Source organism: Vanellus vanellus (assembly GCF_965231255.1).
Source record: "Vanellus vanellus genome assembly, chromosome: 16".
Taxonomy (NCBI): domain Eukaryota; kingdom Metazoa; phylum Chordata; class Aves; order Charadriiformes; family Charadriidae; genus Vanellus; species Vanellus vanellus.
The window spans coordinates 1,992,754-2,009,526 of NC_138921.1; the positions used below are offsets into that span (position 1 = coordinate 1,992,754).

Sequence of the window (16,773 nt, forward strand, 5' to 3'; positions counted from 1 at the left end):
AGAGCCGGCGCTTGCTCCCTGCAGGGGAAGGGAGACGTTGAGCTTAATTTTTTTTGTTTCCAAACGTCACTGAAAGTGAGATCCCAGGCGACCTGGGCCGCGCTTCTACATTTGGGCTCACGTCATGGCATCAAAACTTTTAAATGTGATGGTCGGTTAAGGGGAAAAAAGCAAAACGAGGTACCGAGGAAGGCGAGACTCTTGCAACGTTCTCCGGCCTCAGGAAACGGTGCCAGTTGGACTGACGGGACCTGGTGCTGCACACCGTTTGTGTCTTTTTCCCCCTCCCTGGGACTCTCGCAGCAGGAAAACCAAGCTTAATGTTTTTTTTTTCTTCTAAGTTTAGGAGCAACAGTTTGTTGTTCCTCGCAAAGACACACAGTGGAAAAGAAAGCAAGAGGAGGCCGGCTGCAGCCTCCCGTTACAAAGGCCTTGGTGTTTCTGCTGAACCTCAAATACATCCCCTACGAAGGACAGGAAAGGAAAATAAAAAATTAGAAAGTGTGTTAGCAAATGCTCCCATGCAAAAGTCTAAACTTTATTCACTTTTATTTATATATTTAACAATTCTAAAGTATTTACTTCTCGCTTTGACAAAAATGAAAAATATAGGAGCACTTTACTCTCTTTAGGAGAGACGGGTTATATATACAGCTATGGAGAGATACTGGTTCCTCCTTTACATACAAAGAAAAATAATATTAATAAAAAAAGTGCTTCATCGATCAAAAAAAGACTAAGAGCTGCAAGCATTTATTCACACTGTACATCACAGACCCCAAAAACCCGTATCATAACCTCTTGGCACCTGTCGTTAGGAACTGCAGAATCTTAGACTTATTTTTGACTGTCTATTTGCACCACAAACCCACACAATGTTAGTGTGCACAACTACCCCGTGTCCCCTAAAGTCAAACCTCTCATCGTCCCCTCCGCGGGAGGGCCGGAGCCGGGAGCCGTGCGTCATCCTCTCCCTGCTCCGGCTGCCTCTGCTTTACAGGAACCAGCAATACCTACGGTTCTATTCCGTATCCTCGCTGCACTGGTTTAGGAACAAATACTTCTCGATACAGCTCGACTGGAGAACCCTTTTTTTTTTTTTTTTTTTTTTTTTTAATTTGCTCTTCCCTCCTGATGGTTTGAAAACCTTTTCAAAACCAGAGATCCCGAGATGCTGCGTTACCGGAGCCCCTTCCTGTGAGGACATGGGCTGCTACGCTAATCCAGCCTCCCGGACATTCAGTTTTGTCTTGTGAATCTTCAGCTGACGCCGCAGCAGGGTAACGGCCCTTGCAAAGGGTGGGGGAAGCTCAAAGTCAAAAATAAAATACCTTAACATTTCTTTTCCCCATCAGACCTAACAAATATTCCGAGATGGTTTTCTCTGTGTGATACTCGCTTTTGGATTACATGATTCTGACATTCCAGGGAAGGGAAGCACTCCTTTCCCAAGGTTTCTTAGATTTTGAGCTTTTGTATTTAAAACTCGGAAATACTCCAACGGGTTTTTTTTTTTTGTTTGTTTTTTTTTGTTTTTTGTTCTTGAGAATATCACAAGAGAAGGTGGAACTTTGTCTCGGCGATACGCTGTGAAGCGGGATCTACGGTTCTTTCTTGCCACGCTGCACTAAGCAGGCTCTAGCAGAAGGAGAAGGGGCTGAGTACCTAACACTCGTTTACAAACACATATTCAAGAGATTCACACTTTAATGAGGTGACCTTAAAAGCGACTCGGATTGGGACAGAAGAAAGAAGGGGAATCCACGATGGTCTTTATAAGATCCTCAGGCAGGTTTTTTCCTATCTGGAGTATACTGAATACAGACTGAAGGAGGAGGAGACATCCCGGGAGTATTACAAGCACCAGTGCACTCCTCACGGACCGAGCCCAGCGAAAACACCAGCGGATCACAGTTGCTCTTCCGTTGGTCTGGACAGTCTCATTAAAGTGCGAGCCTGAGCGCCAGCACGACGGCCTGTTTGTGTGACCCACGACAAGTGCACTGCTCCAAAAGTAGCTCCGTGTCGAGTAAACCATCCCGCAGACGGGGCAAGGACAGAAGTCGAAGGTCTTCTACTTTCCCACTCGGTTTTAAATAATGAATTGCATTTACACAACTTGAGAGAGAGGCGCCAAGCGTAAAGCCCACCTCAGCTCGGCGGCCCCGTTCGATCCCCTTCTCACCTCTCCCACACAAGCGCCCGACTCTCCTTAGCCAGTGTTGTCCAGGTGTTTCCCCTCGCAGCCACAGCGGCGGGGGCTGATGGCAACGAAACGCATCGATTGTGTGTGCAAGCACAGAGCCGCTGAGTATGGAAATCCGGGACCGATTCCCACTTCACGCAGCGAGGATAGCTAAGCCCACTCTAAGAACAGAGAGGGAGAGTGCTCTCTTGGGAAAGAGATTCCCATTTCTTCTAGCAGCAACAGGTTCCCAAACAGCAGTTTCTTGTTTGGAAGTAACAGGAGTGATTGAAAGCACTAGCACTGACGCTACAGGTATTCGCACTTTGCACACTGGCTGGACCGATTCCCCTCTTCTCCTTTCCTCCCCAAAATCGTCTGTCTGCAACAGTTCAGCAGTGGGACAGTTAAACACGAAAGGGAAATCTGGTTCTGGCACCAGCTCCCTTCCCGTTTCCACAATCTTCCAGCAAACAAACAAACATATATATATTATTATATACACACACACGCGCGCGTAGACACATACACACAGATAGGACAGAAAGGAAAGGGGGAATCGCTGGAAAAGGAGAATCCCACAATCCAGCGGTACGTCCTCGAGCTCTGTCCCGCCGAGCAGTGTTCCACGCCCCGACCTCCAAAGTGCACGGCTCCCGCATCCTCCCAGTCTCAGCCCACCGAGAATCTGCGTGTCTGTCGGGGGAAGAGTCGGCACGGCTGCTCCCCTGCTGCTTCGAGGCTGGGATTTTAATTTGACGTGGCAGTGATGGGTTTATCCAGTTCGAGATCAAGGCTGGAACCGCTTGGGTGCAAGCTGCTGTAGCACGATTTGCAGACTCTGCTGGGTTCAAAGAGCTGCTGACTGGGAACGGGCACCTTCTGGTTACAGCAACTGGAGCAGAACACGTTTCCACAATTCCTTGTGTCAGGAACAGAGGAGAAATGGAAAAGAAAAGATTAGAAGCAGTTTGACGGAGTTACCCGAGTGCTACTATTATCCCACTCACAGTGGTCTGTGGGGTCAGCCCTGGGGACTGCAGTCATTCCTCCCGAAGTGCCAGGACACGTGCAAAGACAACCCTCCAGCGGCTGCACCCTGCGCTACCCGCTCCTACAGCTGAAGCTCCGGGGAACAAACACCAGAATGGAGCACAGCGCAAACTACAGTACGGAACTGCGTGTCCCTACAGTGACGGCTCTTCTGTACAACACTGTCACATCTCACACTAGAGGGAACTTCCCCCTCCATGGAATGGGGGAAAGCTCCCTCCCACATCCTGCCGAGGAGCTCGGGCACGGTGCTGCTCACCGCTGTCACCGCCACCCCAGGGGCACAGGGCTGAGAGAGGGGCTAAGGGACAGCAAACAGGGGGCCTTGCTCCGCAACGATACGGGCAATGCGGTGTTCTGGGCCCCGCTCGCATCACGGAGCCAGACAGGCTGGGTACCGCAGTCCCAGGAGGAGGTAGGAGTCTCTGCTCCTTTACTCTTCCACAAGCGAGTGCCGGTGAGCACCAGCACACAGATATTTTCTTCTGTTCCTTTCAAATGCGCTGCTGGAAAGTTTAAGCATGGGACAGATGAAAAAAAAATAATATTAAAATCAGTTTCTGTTGATGCAATCCTCCCATTGCCCCAAGACAGCGGTCCCTTTTGCGGCGTTCCCGGCAGTGCCACTCTTCTGCGTAAAGTAAACTGAGTGAAACAGGGATCATGCAAAGCCACGAGAGGGGCAGCCAGGCATTTCGTGCTCAGGAACGGCAGTAACGCTGCGGCAGGGTGAGCAGTCTCATACGCATTCTTGTCAGATGTCAGCTGGTGGAGGCGCGCTGGCGCATGCACCTTGCAGGAGGGAGGGATAAAATTTAAATCTTGAAAAGAATTACCTTCTCTTCTGGCAGCTCCCCCCCCCTCCCCCTCAAAACCTGCTGCTGCTCCGGTGAGCGCTGCAGTGCCCGGTGAGCGCTGCGGTGCCCTGTCCTCCGCACTCCCCGACTCACAACAGCACTCCAGGGACCTGCATTTGCAAATCTACCTCCACGCCTGACGCCCTTTTCATTAACTCTTTGGCATCGGGATTTTGCGCTGTTATTGTTCTGTGCTATAGAAAAGATTTGCTGCTGCCAAGAGGCTGACAGAGAATTCTGCCCACACCCAGCAGCTTTGATTAATCCTTCCTTGCCAAGAGAGAAGATTTCCAGATGCTGCTCACCGATGGGGAAAGAGTCAGCAGAGAAATCCCATTTCTCACTTCACCGGGCTCATTTTCCCAGCTCCGCACCGCGGCTCCCGGTCTCAGAGCAGTAACCCGAGCAGGAGGAGGCTGACACCGGCCAGCCTTTCCGCAGTGGTTTTGAAGTCTTCTTAAGGACCCCGTTAGAAATTACCATCAGAAAAAGCAGCAGGAGCGAAAACAGCCCTGTGAGGTGTTTCACAGAAACACCCAGCAGAAAAAGCGGTTCCGACAACCCGCATCTCTGCTGCTCTGGGAGCCATTACCGTTACCCAGCAGAAGCTCGCTGCTGACAGGGGAGGTCAAACGAGAACCAGAGGGATTCAAACAAGTATCTGTTGTAGCTCACCAGCTTCCTAACATATGCTCGGGGTTGTTTTGTTGTTTTATCCTTCTGTGACAGATAATAGTGTTCTGTAACTGTTTTCCCCTGAGCATCGGAAAGCTCTGAACAACTCAGTCTTTCTATGCTGGTGGTCCTCTGCTTTGCTTGAGAGATTAAAAGGAGAAGTTAAACGCGCTGGAAAAGCGATCTACCTCCTGTGATGAAGGGTGACTGTTAAAATCACGCTCCTGATACCTCCTCTGCTTACTCAACCATGGGTGTTTATCCATGTTTTGGTGATACTAACCCTCCGCCGGCTTTGCGTTACCTCTTACTGCCACAGTATTTTCAGCCCTTCTAAAAAAAGGCGGCAGTTTTTTTTGTCACCACACTGTACACCGATACTAGAATCGTTTGGTAATGTGTGGACCTCTCCCAAAAAATAAGGCAAAAAGGGAAAAGAAAAAAGAAATGCCTATGGGCTGAACTCGAAGGACAGCCTCTTCTCAGTTAGAAGTGAAGCATTCTCTGTTACGCAAACACACAACTTAACCGATGGTGAGTGTTAGCGTGATCCACAACCCAGTTTAAGCTACCAAAAGCCAAGTCCTAAAAGCCTTTTGGTGACGAGAGAGGTCTGTTTGTATGGATCTAAACATCCAACAGACCATGCTAACCGCCCACGACTTTATTTCGGGTGATTTCTAGGCAAGTGAGAAACCAAGAGGGGGGAACAGCCTGAGTTAGTCTGGAGAAGTTACCAAGAAAACGCAGACAGACAACAGACAGAGGCTGTTGTAAATGCTCACCAGATTTGATCAACACGTTCAATGTCCCTGCAAGGAGGGGAGAAAGAGCTCAGAGAGGGGCGAGGGAAAGCAGCGAACAGAGGCAATGAAGGAAGCTGGCGATTTTTACCCTGCTCAAGGCCTTAAAAGTGTAGGGTTTAAACCCGTTCTCGCTCTCAGGGAAGCTGGGGAGGGGGCTGCCACTCATCACTGGGTTTTTGAAAATGTATAGCATGGAAATCCTTGGGTTTCTCGTTGGTTGCCATTCCTTACTGGTCAACCCAGGTTAGACATTTGAAAGCTGAAGAAACAAAGACACTAAGAGGGAATTTTGCAACCAAACAGGAAACCCCCGAGTCAACGTTAACTCCTCGTGGCGCTGGGGGTGTCCTGTGTGCATCCATGCTTGAGGAGTGCGCTGAGCCCGGGCCGAGGACACTGAAACGCAGATGCCAAATGTCAGCCAGCCTCGGGAGTGCTGAACGGGTACGCTCCACTGCGGGTACCACCGGGGCAAGGCCAAAGGAAAACACTGTTTTAACTCTTATAAAACCCTTCAGCTGTGCACAACTGTATGCTTCGTAATCACACTTTTAATCTGAGGTCTCGAGACATAGAAATTTGCATAAACACAGTGGATGTGAAAAAAAAAAAATAATAATCAAAGCCATTCAGCTTCTGTTCGTTCCTCCCTGGGTTTGTTCATCTTTACAAGAGGACTAAATGGAGCAAAACCCAAAATGGACACAAACCAAGAAAGATGTTTATAATTCTCTACAACTTCAAAAAGCACTGAAGCATCAAAATGTGTTAACTGCCATTTGGTTAAGTGATGGTTCTTGTAATTGTTTTCTTATGTCCAGAAATCAGGAACAGGGATTTATTTGAAATAGAACTTAGAAATCTGAGCTCCTCCGACTCTACCTACAGCATGATCTGATCAAAAGGCCTCTGCCACCTGTTCTTCGTTAAGCCCCCGCTGCCGGCCTTATCTGTTGTAGCCTCTGCTGGCAATAGGTTTGGCAAAGAATAACCCAGAAAACTTTTATTTCACATAGGTGTCCTTTTCACATTCTCTTTAGCAATTTAGTGAAAAGGGAAGAACGGTTAGAGAAGGCAAGAAGCAGCTTTACAACCAGCAGCGGGAAGAAGATGGTATTCACATAGTTGCAGTATTGAATTATTGAATGTGAAGATGACAAACCAGTATTATTTATTATTAGCTTAAAAAGCTAACCGGCCAGCTGCCTCCAAATCCAGTTTGAGGAAAAAAAGGTGGGATCTGTTTAGGCCGGGGCAGAGCAGATACCAAATTTGGCTTTCTAAACATATACTCTGCGTGAACTGCAACTGACCAGGAGAAACCGTTCTGCTCTGCCAAAGCACCCGGTTCCTTCAGGAGTGTGCACAGTCCCGCTCTAAAACTCTGCCAGCTGTCCCTGAGAAAGGAACCCCGTGTCAAAAGAGAGCCCTTTCCTGGCGTAACAGGAGAGGGAACAACCAACAGCGTGACCGTGCCTCCCTCCTGTCCCCTGTCCCCGGCGCAGGTTACCTGCAGTGGTGCTTCCTGCTGGCAAGCCAGAAGGTACTGTCACAGCCGTAGCAGTGTGCAGCGAGGTGGTCTGGAAGCCATCGTGTCACCTGGGAGAAAGAAAAAGGCAGATTTATCAAGGAGCGGACAATTAATTAGAAGCAAACCCATCTCATTTGAGCTCACAAGTTCAAAGCGAAGCACCACGAGGACTGCGTTTGTTCTATTTGAAGAGCACAAACTCAGCGTTTTGCAACAATTGAAGACAGACGACAGAAACCTTCCCTTTGAGAACAGGCACCCTAAATTCCCCTCAGACAAACAGAAATTAAGTCAAAAAAGTCTAGTTCCGTGGGGTTTTTTCTGTGCTTTAGAAGTATCCAGGCCAAGAACATTCACCAAGCACGTGTCCACCTAAGGCTTCTTTAGCTACCCGTCCCTTCCACAGCTTCTCAAAGAGCTCGTACGCAGACAGCAGAGGGCTCATAGGCACAGGTACCGATATTTAAAGCACGAGAGACAAGTGAAACCCAAGGAAGATAGTTCACAAGAAGTGGCACACGACCAAAGGCTGTAGGATAATTCGAATTATCAATATCCCATCCTACCGGAAGAACGAGCGATTTACAGGGATTTAGTCTGTACCTCTGTGTCCTGTTTATCCACCTGCTCCCAGCTGGCTTCAGAGAAAATCTCTGTGCTGCAGCGAGACAAGCAGTTCTGATCCAGATTGCTTTCCGAGTCGGGTATAGAAGTCTGTTGGCAAACAAACACAGCTGAACAGAACCTTCCCGTATCCCTGCTTCCATACAAACAGAAACCGGACGGTGGTGGGGAGGAGTGGGACAGGTACCTCCTGCTGCGGAAGGGCGAATGTCACCACCGGTCACCTACCTACGGCGCACACGCGGCAGCAAAGGCCAGAGCACCTTTTTGAACGGGACTGGAAATGCCACACGCTGAAGCGGTTTGTGCAGTGGTGAATTGCAAAAAAAAAAAATACAACAACCAAACAACAAAAAAAAACAAACCAAAAAATCCAACCCACCAAACCACGGAAAAAAACCTCAACAGGTCAGTTTTTGACCCTCTGATGAAAGGATGATGTGAGGTAAAATGGATTTAAAATGCGTTTTCTGATGTGTTGTGGCAACACTTTGGGTGATTAACCAAAAAAGCTGCTATCTGTGGCTCCAACTTCACAGTCGCGTTTCCTTTCCAAGGTTGTTTCACTTTCAAAATTAATGCTAGTAATACATATATCTTTTTGTCAGCAAAAATTCTGGAAAATACAAGCCAAATCATGCATGGGAAACTCAGAATTTGAGCCGTGTTATGTTCCATATATAGTTTTTGGAGGAATAATGCTTCCTTAATACAGTCTAGCCAGGCAGAGTTGTATTTTAACCGAATTAAAATTCAGCCAGCCCTTAAAATACATTAAAAAAAGCAAGAGATCTTGAGTTAATGTCTTTCTGTGCCTGAGGAATGGGAACCTCTGGAGCTCCAGAAGAAAACCTCTTCCTCCTAAGCTGAGGCACAAATAGAAGATGGAGATCAGACTCATAAAACCGGTGAATTTTCCACAGGACAGCGTGCTCTCGCATCCAGCCCCACACTGCAGTTTGTGATGGCCGCTAAAAAAATGGGAGTATAATAAATGAAGCCAAATCCCCGCCTTTCTCCAAGGAATGCACGTTTTTGCCGGTGGCAGAACCCACACCCCACTGAAATGCCACCGCGCTGAAAGAGACGCCCAAAAGGGGCCCTTCGTGCTGTCACCTCCGATGCGAACAGCCAAGTGGGCTCTGAGCATTTTTCACAACAAATGTACCTGGGACTATCCAGCACCTCTGCCACTTCTAAACAGTATTACATTAAATAAAAGTTGGAAACTTCTTATAATTTTTTTTTTTTTTTTTTCAATTTTGCAGGCGTATAAAACCCATTACAATGGGCACATAGGAAAAGGAACTTTTTGCCGGGTGCTACGTCAGCCTCAGGGCCCGCAGGCCAACGCTCTGCCCGGCGCGCAAACCCACAGGAGGATACAAACTCTGTCTCGGGGATCCTACGTCTTCTCGCCTTCCGCTTCCCGTCTGTTTCCTCCTCCCACGCCTGCCTGCTTCCCCAGGTAGCTCACCCCTCTTCATTTATTTTATTTCACTAATAATACTGGGCCTTTGAAAAACCAAGTTTTGCGGCAACCCGCAGAACCGCTCTGTGCGCAAAGGCCTCTCCAGAACAGGACTCCTGCTTGTTCTCGGAACCACTGGTACGTTCAAGCAACGGTATAAAGCCAGTGACTGCATTTCTTTTGACTTTTATTATTTATTAGTCAAAAGAGGAGGAAGAATTGGATAAAAAACAGGTAGGGGATGAGGAACTAAAAAAAAAAACAAAAAAAACCCACCCAAGATGTACAGAGACGTATAGAAAACTTGCTCGCTATTGAGATCTTAAACTTGGGATTCCACTTGTTTCTGATTTTAAAATTTCTTTTGCACCCACGACTACATAGATCATTTAACTGCTACAGCAATTAGCACGCTTCATTTGAATCACGCCTCAAACTTAAGTCTCTACTTTGATGACTTTAAACACTTCCAAGTAAAAGCACAGCCAGTTTAAAAGCTCCCTTAAAATCCTTAATTTGTTGAGAAAAAGCCTCATTGACATAAGGCTGTCACAAAAGCTCTTAGTTTATTCCAGCTAATGAGCCTCGAGCAGGCCAGCCGTCTGAAAAAGGGATGGCCTGAAGTTCCTGGGTTGGAGCTAACAACCAGAGCAGCCACGGCAGCATCCTTCTTACCCCAAGCATGCAGAGCACCAGATCAGTCCTACGCTCCTGTCCCCATAAACGACACGTTCACATCCTTAGAAAAGTATCTTTAACCGTATATGAAAACAACAGTAAAAAAAAAAAATGTTTTGGTTTTTTTTTTTTTAAATAAGGCCAATGAAGGCATTTAAGTATGTCCAGGTATGTGTGAGTACGCTGTGCAACACCCATCTTGAAATAAACCTTTGCTATGTTTATGGTCAAACTGAAATACAGTGAAAATATTAGTCATCATTAATTGCCATTTGCTGTGTACTCAGTAGGTTGTTTGCCCTCTTCAGAATGACCTTGAGAGTTTTATAAAAGCCTGCACGGCCAAAAAAGTCACAACCTGACCAACAAACCGAGAGCTGACAGTATGGCGAGACCCAGCACGTGACTGACTAGCCCACTGTTTCCAGCAGTGGCCCAATTACCGTTTCACTTACCACTTCGTCTCCGTAATCACCATTGAGACGTAAGGAGCTATTCAGGAACTGGCTCTCCAACCGGCTCCTCAACTCTTGCACTTGCTTCTTCAAGGTCTCCACTTCTTGCTGATGGCCAGTTTCTATCTGGCGCAGGCGCTGCTGGATAACATCAGTGTAGACGGGCATCCCGTCATCGTCCAGGTGACTTCTGGCAGGTTGGTCGGGGCTGCTGGCTGCCTGCTGCTTCCCAAGATGACTAAACATCCATTTTTGGTGCAAGTTCCTCAAGTGAAACTGTGCGGAACTACAGCTGGCTGCGGAGACCTGCCGACTCAGAGAGGCTTTGATCCGGCCGTCCTCTCCGTTCACACAGTGTCCGTTTGTGGCGTGGTATTTCTGGGCGATACTAAACCCCACGGGCTTCTCTGTCATCTTGTTCTCAGGCTCCAGCTCTCCATTACACACAATCTCATCTTTACATTCAGCTAAAGGCAAGGCACAAGGGGAAGGCATCGGGAGGTGTGTGTTGCTGCTACCAGAAGTCCTATGTACTTTTGTTCCCAGTTTTTGAAGTTCCAGCACGCTCTCCCCCTCTGGCCTATTTTCAATAGTTCGAGAAAGTCCGTCAGCGATGTTGTCGAGCGGGTGAGGTCTATGGCAAGGGCCCTTAGGAACGAGCTCTTGCTTTGCTTCGTTCTCTGTTAAGGTTTCCGTAGAACTTTCAATGTTGGATGTTCTTGCCTCGGGCGGGATTGTAAGAGGGAACGGAAGGCTGGCCTGCGCCGCGCTGTGCAGGCTCTCTGCTTCTCCTTCAAGTTTGCTAACACCCTCCTCCTCCGTATTCTTTTGAGCGTCTCTATTTACAAAGCCCTCCAAAGGAACAGCCTGTAGTCCTTTCACCTGAGGTAACTTCTGGAGAGCGTTACTGAGCTCAGTATGCTCCTCTGGTTGTCCTTTAAGCTCAGAAGCACCTTGTGAAACGGGACGTGGATTGGATGCTGGATTGTTCATTACAATACCTTTATCCGCCTCAGCTTTTTCACAGAGATGAAGGTTCTCAGTTCTCTTCTCCTTATCCAGGGCGATCTCATCCCCTTTCCCTACTGTCTCCAGGCTGCCCCTTAAGTGCTCCTCCAGACCAACGTCATCTTTAGTGGCCTCTTGCAAAATGTTCTCCATCTGTCCCTCTGCCACACCAGCTGCAACAGAGAGTTCTGCTCCCACCGGAGCCCTGCCCTGTTTACTCAGGCTCTCTCCGTCGAACGGATCGTCCCCAGGGTTGCCGAGGCCGCTCAGCTCCAGAGACCGGCGGTGCTCTTGCCACTTTTCGTTGAGGCTGGGGTCGCTACTACGTCGATTGGTTGTAGGCACGCTGCTATCACAGGCTGTCGTCAGATTGTCAAAGGATCTTGTCTTTGGTAACCTATAAAGGTACAAATAATCAGAATCCAAAGTCAGGGGATTTTTTTCTTTTTCCTTTTTTAAATGCTTAGCTGCTACGGTTATAAACTCCCCCCACAATTAGGACAGTAACAATCTGCTAACTAATGGACTTCTGTGAAGTAGTATCTCAGAGCACATTTTGACCATCTGTAGTGCAGAGCTGCTTCAGTACTTTCTTTCTTTGCCATCAGGAAAATACGTTCAATCAGACTTCAAACATTCCCAGAATAAGCCCTTTACCACGGAGCACAACTGCTTACAGTCTGGTCACACCTCCTAAGTGACATGTGCTCAGAATCGTTGTACAAAACAGCAAAGAAATAGTTATGCAACACAGAAAAAGAACTCAAATTCAAGAAATGAAATTCAAAGTCACCAAATGAAAGCTTATATCCCATAAGGATATACGGAATCTTACAGGGCTAAGCAATACCCGGAGCTTAATTCTATTTGCTAATCTTGTCTCTGTTAACACGACCACCCCTGAAACTTAACAGCTTTCAAAACTGAAAGAATGACAGACTGCTTTTGGGCAGGTCAGTCCCACAAATAAGCCTGCGAAAAAGACTTCCCCCTCCCACCACGAGTATCCTCCTTTTTATATCCCACAATATTCTCTGTTGATCTTACTTTACAGGACGGGATTTCTGAGCTCTAGGCTCACCTGCCCAGAGGCTGATCTTCAGGGCTAGAGCCTGGCACAGGGTACGGGGCACAGGTGTCATCAGCGGGTGTCGAGGGGGAAGAGCACGGCAGGTAAACAGCACTCCAGAGCATTAAGTTACGCACATGGCACACCGGGTACAGCACCTGGGAGGGGAGAGCACACCGCGCTCAGAAACGGCCAACTGCTGGCTCCCGCGACGCAGAGAGGTGTTCAGATCGCACCGGGGGAGTTTATTATTCAGGTCTGCAGCTGGGAGGCTTTGCTAGATCTCCAGATAACTCCGAAGGCTAACGAGCAGCTACAGCGCGTTTTTAATCAGCTACACTTGGATATATAATTAATTTTTTCTTTCAGAGGCAGAGGCTGAGGCGTAACAATGCTGGCTTTCAGCTTCTCATGAATGAATTACTGCAATGTGCTCTGGGTGAATCTACACCTTAATAAAGCTGCTGAGCAATTTAAACTGCTGAAGAATTCAGTGGGCCATTGTCAGCGCGGAGATTTCCTCGTACTTTGTACTACGCTGTGCCATATGAGAGCTGAACTAATAACCTCCTTCTACGGGCTCTAATTCATCAAAGCTAACCCCGTCTTTAATGCAAGCGCTCATATGTTAAAAGTTAAGTACGTGCAGAGACACTCTGCTGAAGAGGCAGCTTGCTCCTAAAAGGGATTCCTTGACGGTGCAATATACTTTCTGTTTCTGTTTAAAACCACCTTGGGGTCACCCCATCAATTCCACTGTTTTCCCAGGCAGCTTTCTTGTGGCAAAGCAGGCAGCGGCAGAGAAAGAGGCAGGTTTCGCTGCCACAGAGTGGAGGGAGGGCTGTGGGGTGGCTTGGTTTGGTGGATGCTGCCCTTAAACGAGTACGGTTTGGTAACAGATGCGGCTGCATCAGAGGCACCTTTTAAACACTGAAGTAAAACCACAAAAAGATGAACGCAAGACAGGAAATCACCAAAACCTCCCACATACAGCCAAATTATCCTAATTAGCTCAGTACGCTACAGTGTAGTGTTTACTGAGAGCAGAGGCCAAGCCACAGAGACTGTATCTCTCCTGCGGGACACAGCACGGAAGGGCAGCCCAAGGCCGGAACGGCTGCCCGTTCCCACCACCCACTTTAGGAGCGCTCTCCCTGCTCCTCCTGGGCAAACCTGCTGGTATTTTCAGGGAAAACTCAGATGCATCCATAGCTTTAACAGTCCTCACAAGCCGTATTTATCTCATGCTTTCAGCTATTACATCCACTCTTACAATGGCAACGTCAGGTGGAAAAGTCTTGAAGGGCTCTCTCCGACGTTGCCCGCCCCGTCGCAGTGACAAATGGGACCTGCGCACAGTCTGAGTGCGGGCTGCACGTCCGCTGTCCAGCGGAGACAGACAGCCCCAGCGGGCTGACGCGAATATAAGATTAATCTTTTTATATCAAATGGAGGTATAAACTCTTTCCCACTAAGCCAGGTTTTCATTTTACTCTAAGGAACAATTAAAAGCCACACCTATCACATGCAAAAACATTGCTCAGTCCTTACAGTTGGGTTTATGGTCTTTGACACTTTCCTAAACAAAAAGGGTTTAAATATTTATAAACGTCTTTGCTGTCCTAATCCCGATGACATTTGATGACTGACTGTTTGTTCGCATGCCCACCAGGCTGCATCCCTAAATGCCCCACATGCCCTTTTGTAAAATACACAAAGAGGTGACGGTCAGTCCCGTCCCAAAGGCTGCAGTGAGCTTTTACTATGGAAGAGCCAAACCGAAAACGTGAAAGTATTAAGAGAAACGAAGACACACTAAATAATCTGAGTTACTTTTTCTGTTTAGATTTAAGATTAATATAGACACAGCATCTTGGTTTGTATGCAATTTCATGACGCTCCTCTGACATAGCTTAGTTCTCTAGAAAGGTCTGTTTGTCAAATTCTGAAATGTTTTCTGTTACAAAAGACAAAGCAAAATATTTAGTTACAGAAAACATATTTCCAGCACAGATACATTTCTGACGTTGCATTCGACATTCCTCAAACATCAGCAAACTTCACTCAAGACTTGAAACGTCAGACTGAACCCCGTGTTCAAAGGTAAACGTCGGTGAGGAGAGCTGAGCACACTGTTCGGGAAATGCCCACCTCTACGCCGTAGTCATGATGACGGCTAAGCCGTTACCATGTCCCACTGCTACAAGCTCGGGTATTCTCCTAAGGTACATGCTTTTGAGAAGGTTATACCTGGGAGCCCCTGCTGGGACTCTGCCCGCGTGGTGGGGAAGGAAGGATACATACAGATTCGGACTGGGAGGAGTAGAGCAGGTTTTTGAAGGCTTTGTTTGCTGCCCGCAGCAAAGACCAGACAGAACAGGTCCGTTCCTGAGTGTGTTTTTCTCCTCTCTCTTTCGCATTGTTGCACAGGAATGTACCAAAGAGGCAAGAGTAGGTGTGCTGCACCAATTTGACCTGCACAAACCAATACCAATAGTGTCATATGGCAGAAGGTATCAGCGTAACGCGAGAATCAACGTTTAGACTTAAGCGGCAAATCTTTCCTTCACTGGGCAATACACCCCCTTCTTGCAGACTGATACACAAACACACCGAGCGTTTTTTGCGCGCCTCCTTATAAACTAACTGCAAAAGAACTCAAGCATAGCAGAATCTTTTAAAATCATTAAATATAAAGACAAAATATTCGTTCATAATCAAGTATAAAAGTCTTGCTGATTCAAACTCATAGCCCTGTAGGACAGGCAAAGAGGAGAATCGGGATACCCGATACAAAACGTTAATGCAGCACAGAAAGGCAAAGAATGGTGGGGAAAAAAATGTTAATTTCTGTACGTTGGTATAAAAGCACACAGCACACACACCCTGATCGTTATTCACTTCATGCTGTGGTCCCAGTCTGACAAAAGAGCTTAATATGAACTTAACTTTAAGCGTATAAATGACTTCCATGGGATTATTCAGACGTTAAATGAAGACAAGTACTTCAATAATCTAATGAAATAAAGGGTTTACTCTAAAACGGCCAGAACGTAAGGGTGTGTTCACCCACAGCTCCTGTAGATTCGCAGTGTGCTGTGGAGCCAGTTATAACCCTCGGTATCTCATTTCACAACCGAGCTAAGCTAGGACTGCACAGATACTCAGTTACATGGCTGAGCTGGCAAGTGGTAACTCAAGTCAGGCGCAATCAGAGGAATGCGCTTTAAATCTCTTAGTGGATCAGACACTTCATGAAAACGTTTATTCTTCAGATTCCTAGTCCCGCAGTCACTGACTGCCCCTTTCCCAGAGACCGGTTTTCCGGCCTCGAGAACTGATTTTGACCATCCGAGGCAAATTTCAAATAGGAGAGCTGTCCGCTTCGAAAGAAAATAAACACAGCTCATACATCCCCCATCTTTTCAGGAATGAAACAGAAAAAATGAATGGAAAGTTAAGGGGGAGGTCGGGTTTAGAGGAGGCGTCTTCAACTCAAAACAAGATCAAAGTAGGGGGAAGTTTATAGTGCCATAACTATGAGTTTTTCATGCTGTGTTGTTATACCGGAGTTATTTCAGCACCTCTTAGGTGAGACTATTACATTTGTATCATGTATTTATTTCTTTAAAAGTCTAAAAGAAGTCCTCAAAGGTCCTGCTTCTGTTTGAAGAGTGAACAGACCGCAGGGCCCATGAAGTATACAAGTGCTTTTGTCTCCTGCATCTGGGCAGTTTTCCTGTTTCCTTTATCAGGGAGCAGCGTATCACAGATAAATGGGAAAATCAGAAACCCTTGGGGCACTACAGTATGTTAGTACTGGGTACTGGTTTAGCAGCAGTCTATAAAACAGCAATCTCTCAAGCCACAACTCACAAGGAATGCTTCGTTAAACTCGAAAGAGCAAGGGAACTGCCTCTGGAGCTGATGGACGCAGTCCAGCCACTGTAAAAACACTGGGCAGCGCTCATTTAGGTCATCCGAATTCTCACCATGGCCACAGCGATCTGCAAACTTGTGGCCAAAATCCAGCCACTCCGTCTCCACTAGCACCTGGAAACCCTGCGGAAATAAAAGTACAGATGAGAAGTTCCTATTTTCCTTTGGTTCGGTTTTCTAAGACGGTCTGAGACTCCTGGGAATCGCCTTATTGCTGTGTCCTCACTCACTCCCCGTTTCCCTTCAGCACTGCCCTCATTGCTTATCTTTACAGCTTTACCCAATGCCTCTGTGTTCCGAAATGTTGCACAATGAAACTAGGACAGATATGAATTCCCAAGCCTACAGCAAAGGGAATAAGGCAGGTAAAGTCCTCGGTGACTGGCGGGGGAGACCATGATATGAGACCTATCTTGGCCAGG

At 47.3% G+C, this 16,773-nt stretch overlaps 1 protein-coding gene across 5 annotated transcripts in view; it reads right to left on the reverse strand.

The window, feature by feature from the left end:
* Positions 1 to 506: 506 nt before the first annotated feature.
* Positions 507 to 16,773, reverse strand: part of MTMR3 (myotubularin related protein 3) — an 84,593-nt gene continuing 68,326 nt past the window's right edge. For 2 of the 5 annotated variants that reach the window (XM_082491687.1, XM_082491688.1), the window contains exons 15-22: positions 16,289 to 16,474; positions 14,717 to 14,887; positions 12,425 to 12,570; positions 10,336 to 11,740; positions 7,711 to 7,821; positions 7,087 to 7,175; positions 5,556 to 5,582; positions 507 to 3,107 (exon numbers count right to left, since the gene is read on the reverse strand). In XM_082491687.1, coding sequence (XP_082347813.1) covers positions 2,936 to 3,107; positions 5,556 to 5,582; positions 7,087 to 7,175; positions 7,711 to 7,821; positions 10,336 to 11,740; positions 12,425 to 12,570; positions 14,717 to 14,887; positions 16,289 to 16,474 — 2,307 coding nt within the window. In that variant the 3' untranslated portion in view covers positions 507 to 2,935. The remainder of the gene's footprint in view (positions 3,108 to 5,555; positions 5,583 to 7,086; positions 7,176 to 7,710; positions 7,822 to 10,335; positions 11,741 to 12,424; positions 12,571 to 14,716; positions 14,888 to 16,288; positions 16,475 to 16,773) is intronic. The other 3 variants (XM_082491690.1, XM_082491689.1, XM_082491691.1) reach the window with 3 other exon arrangements.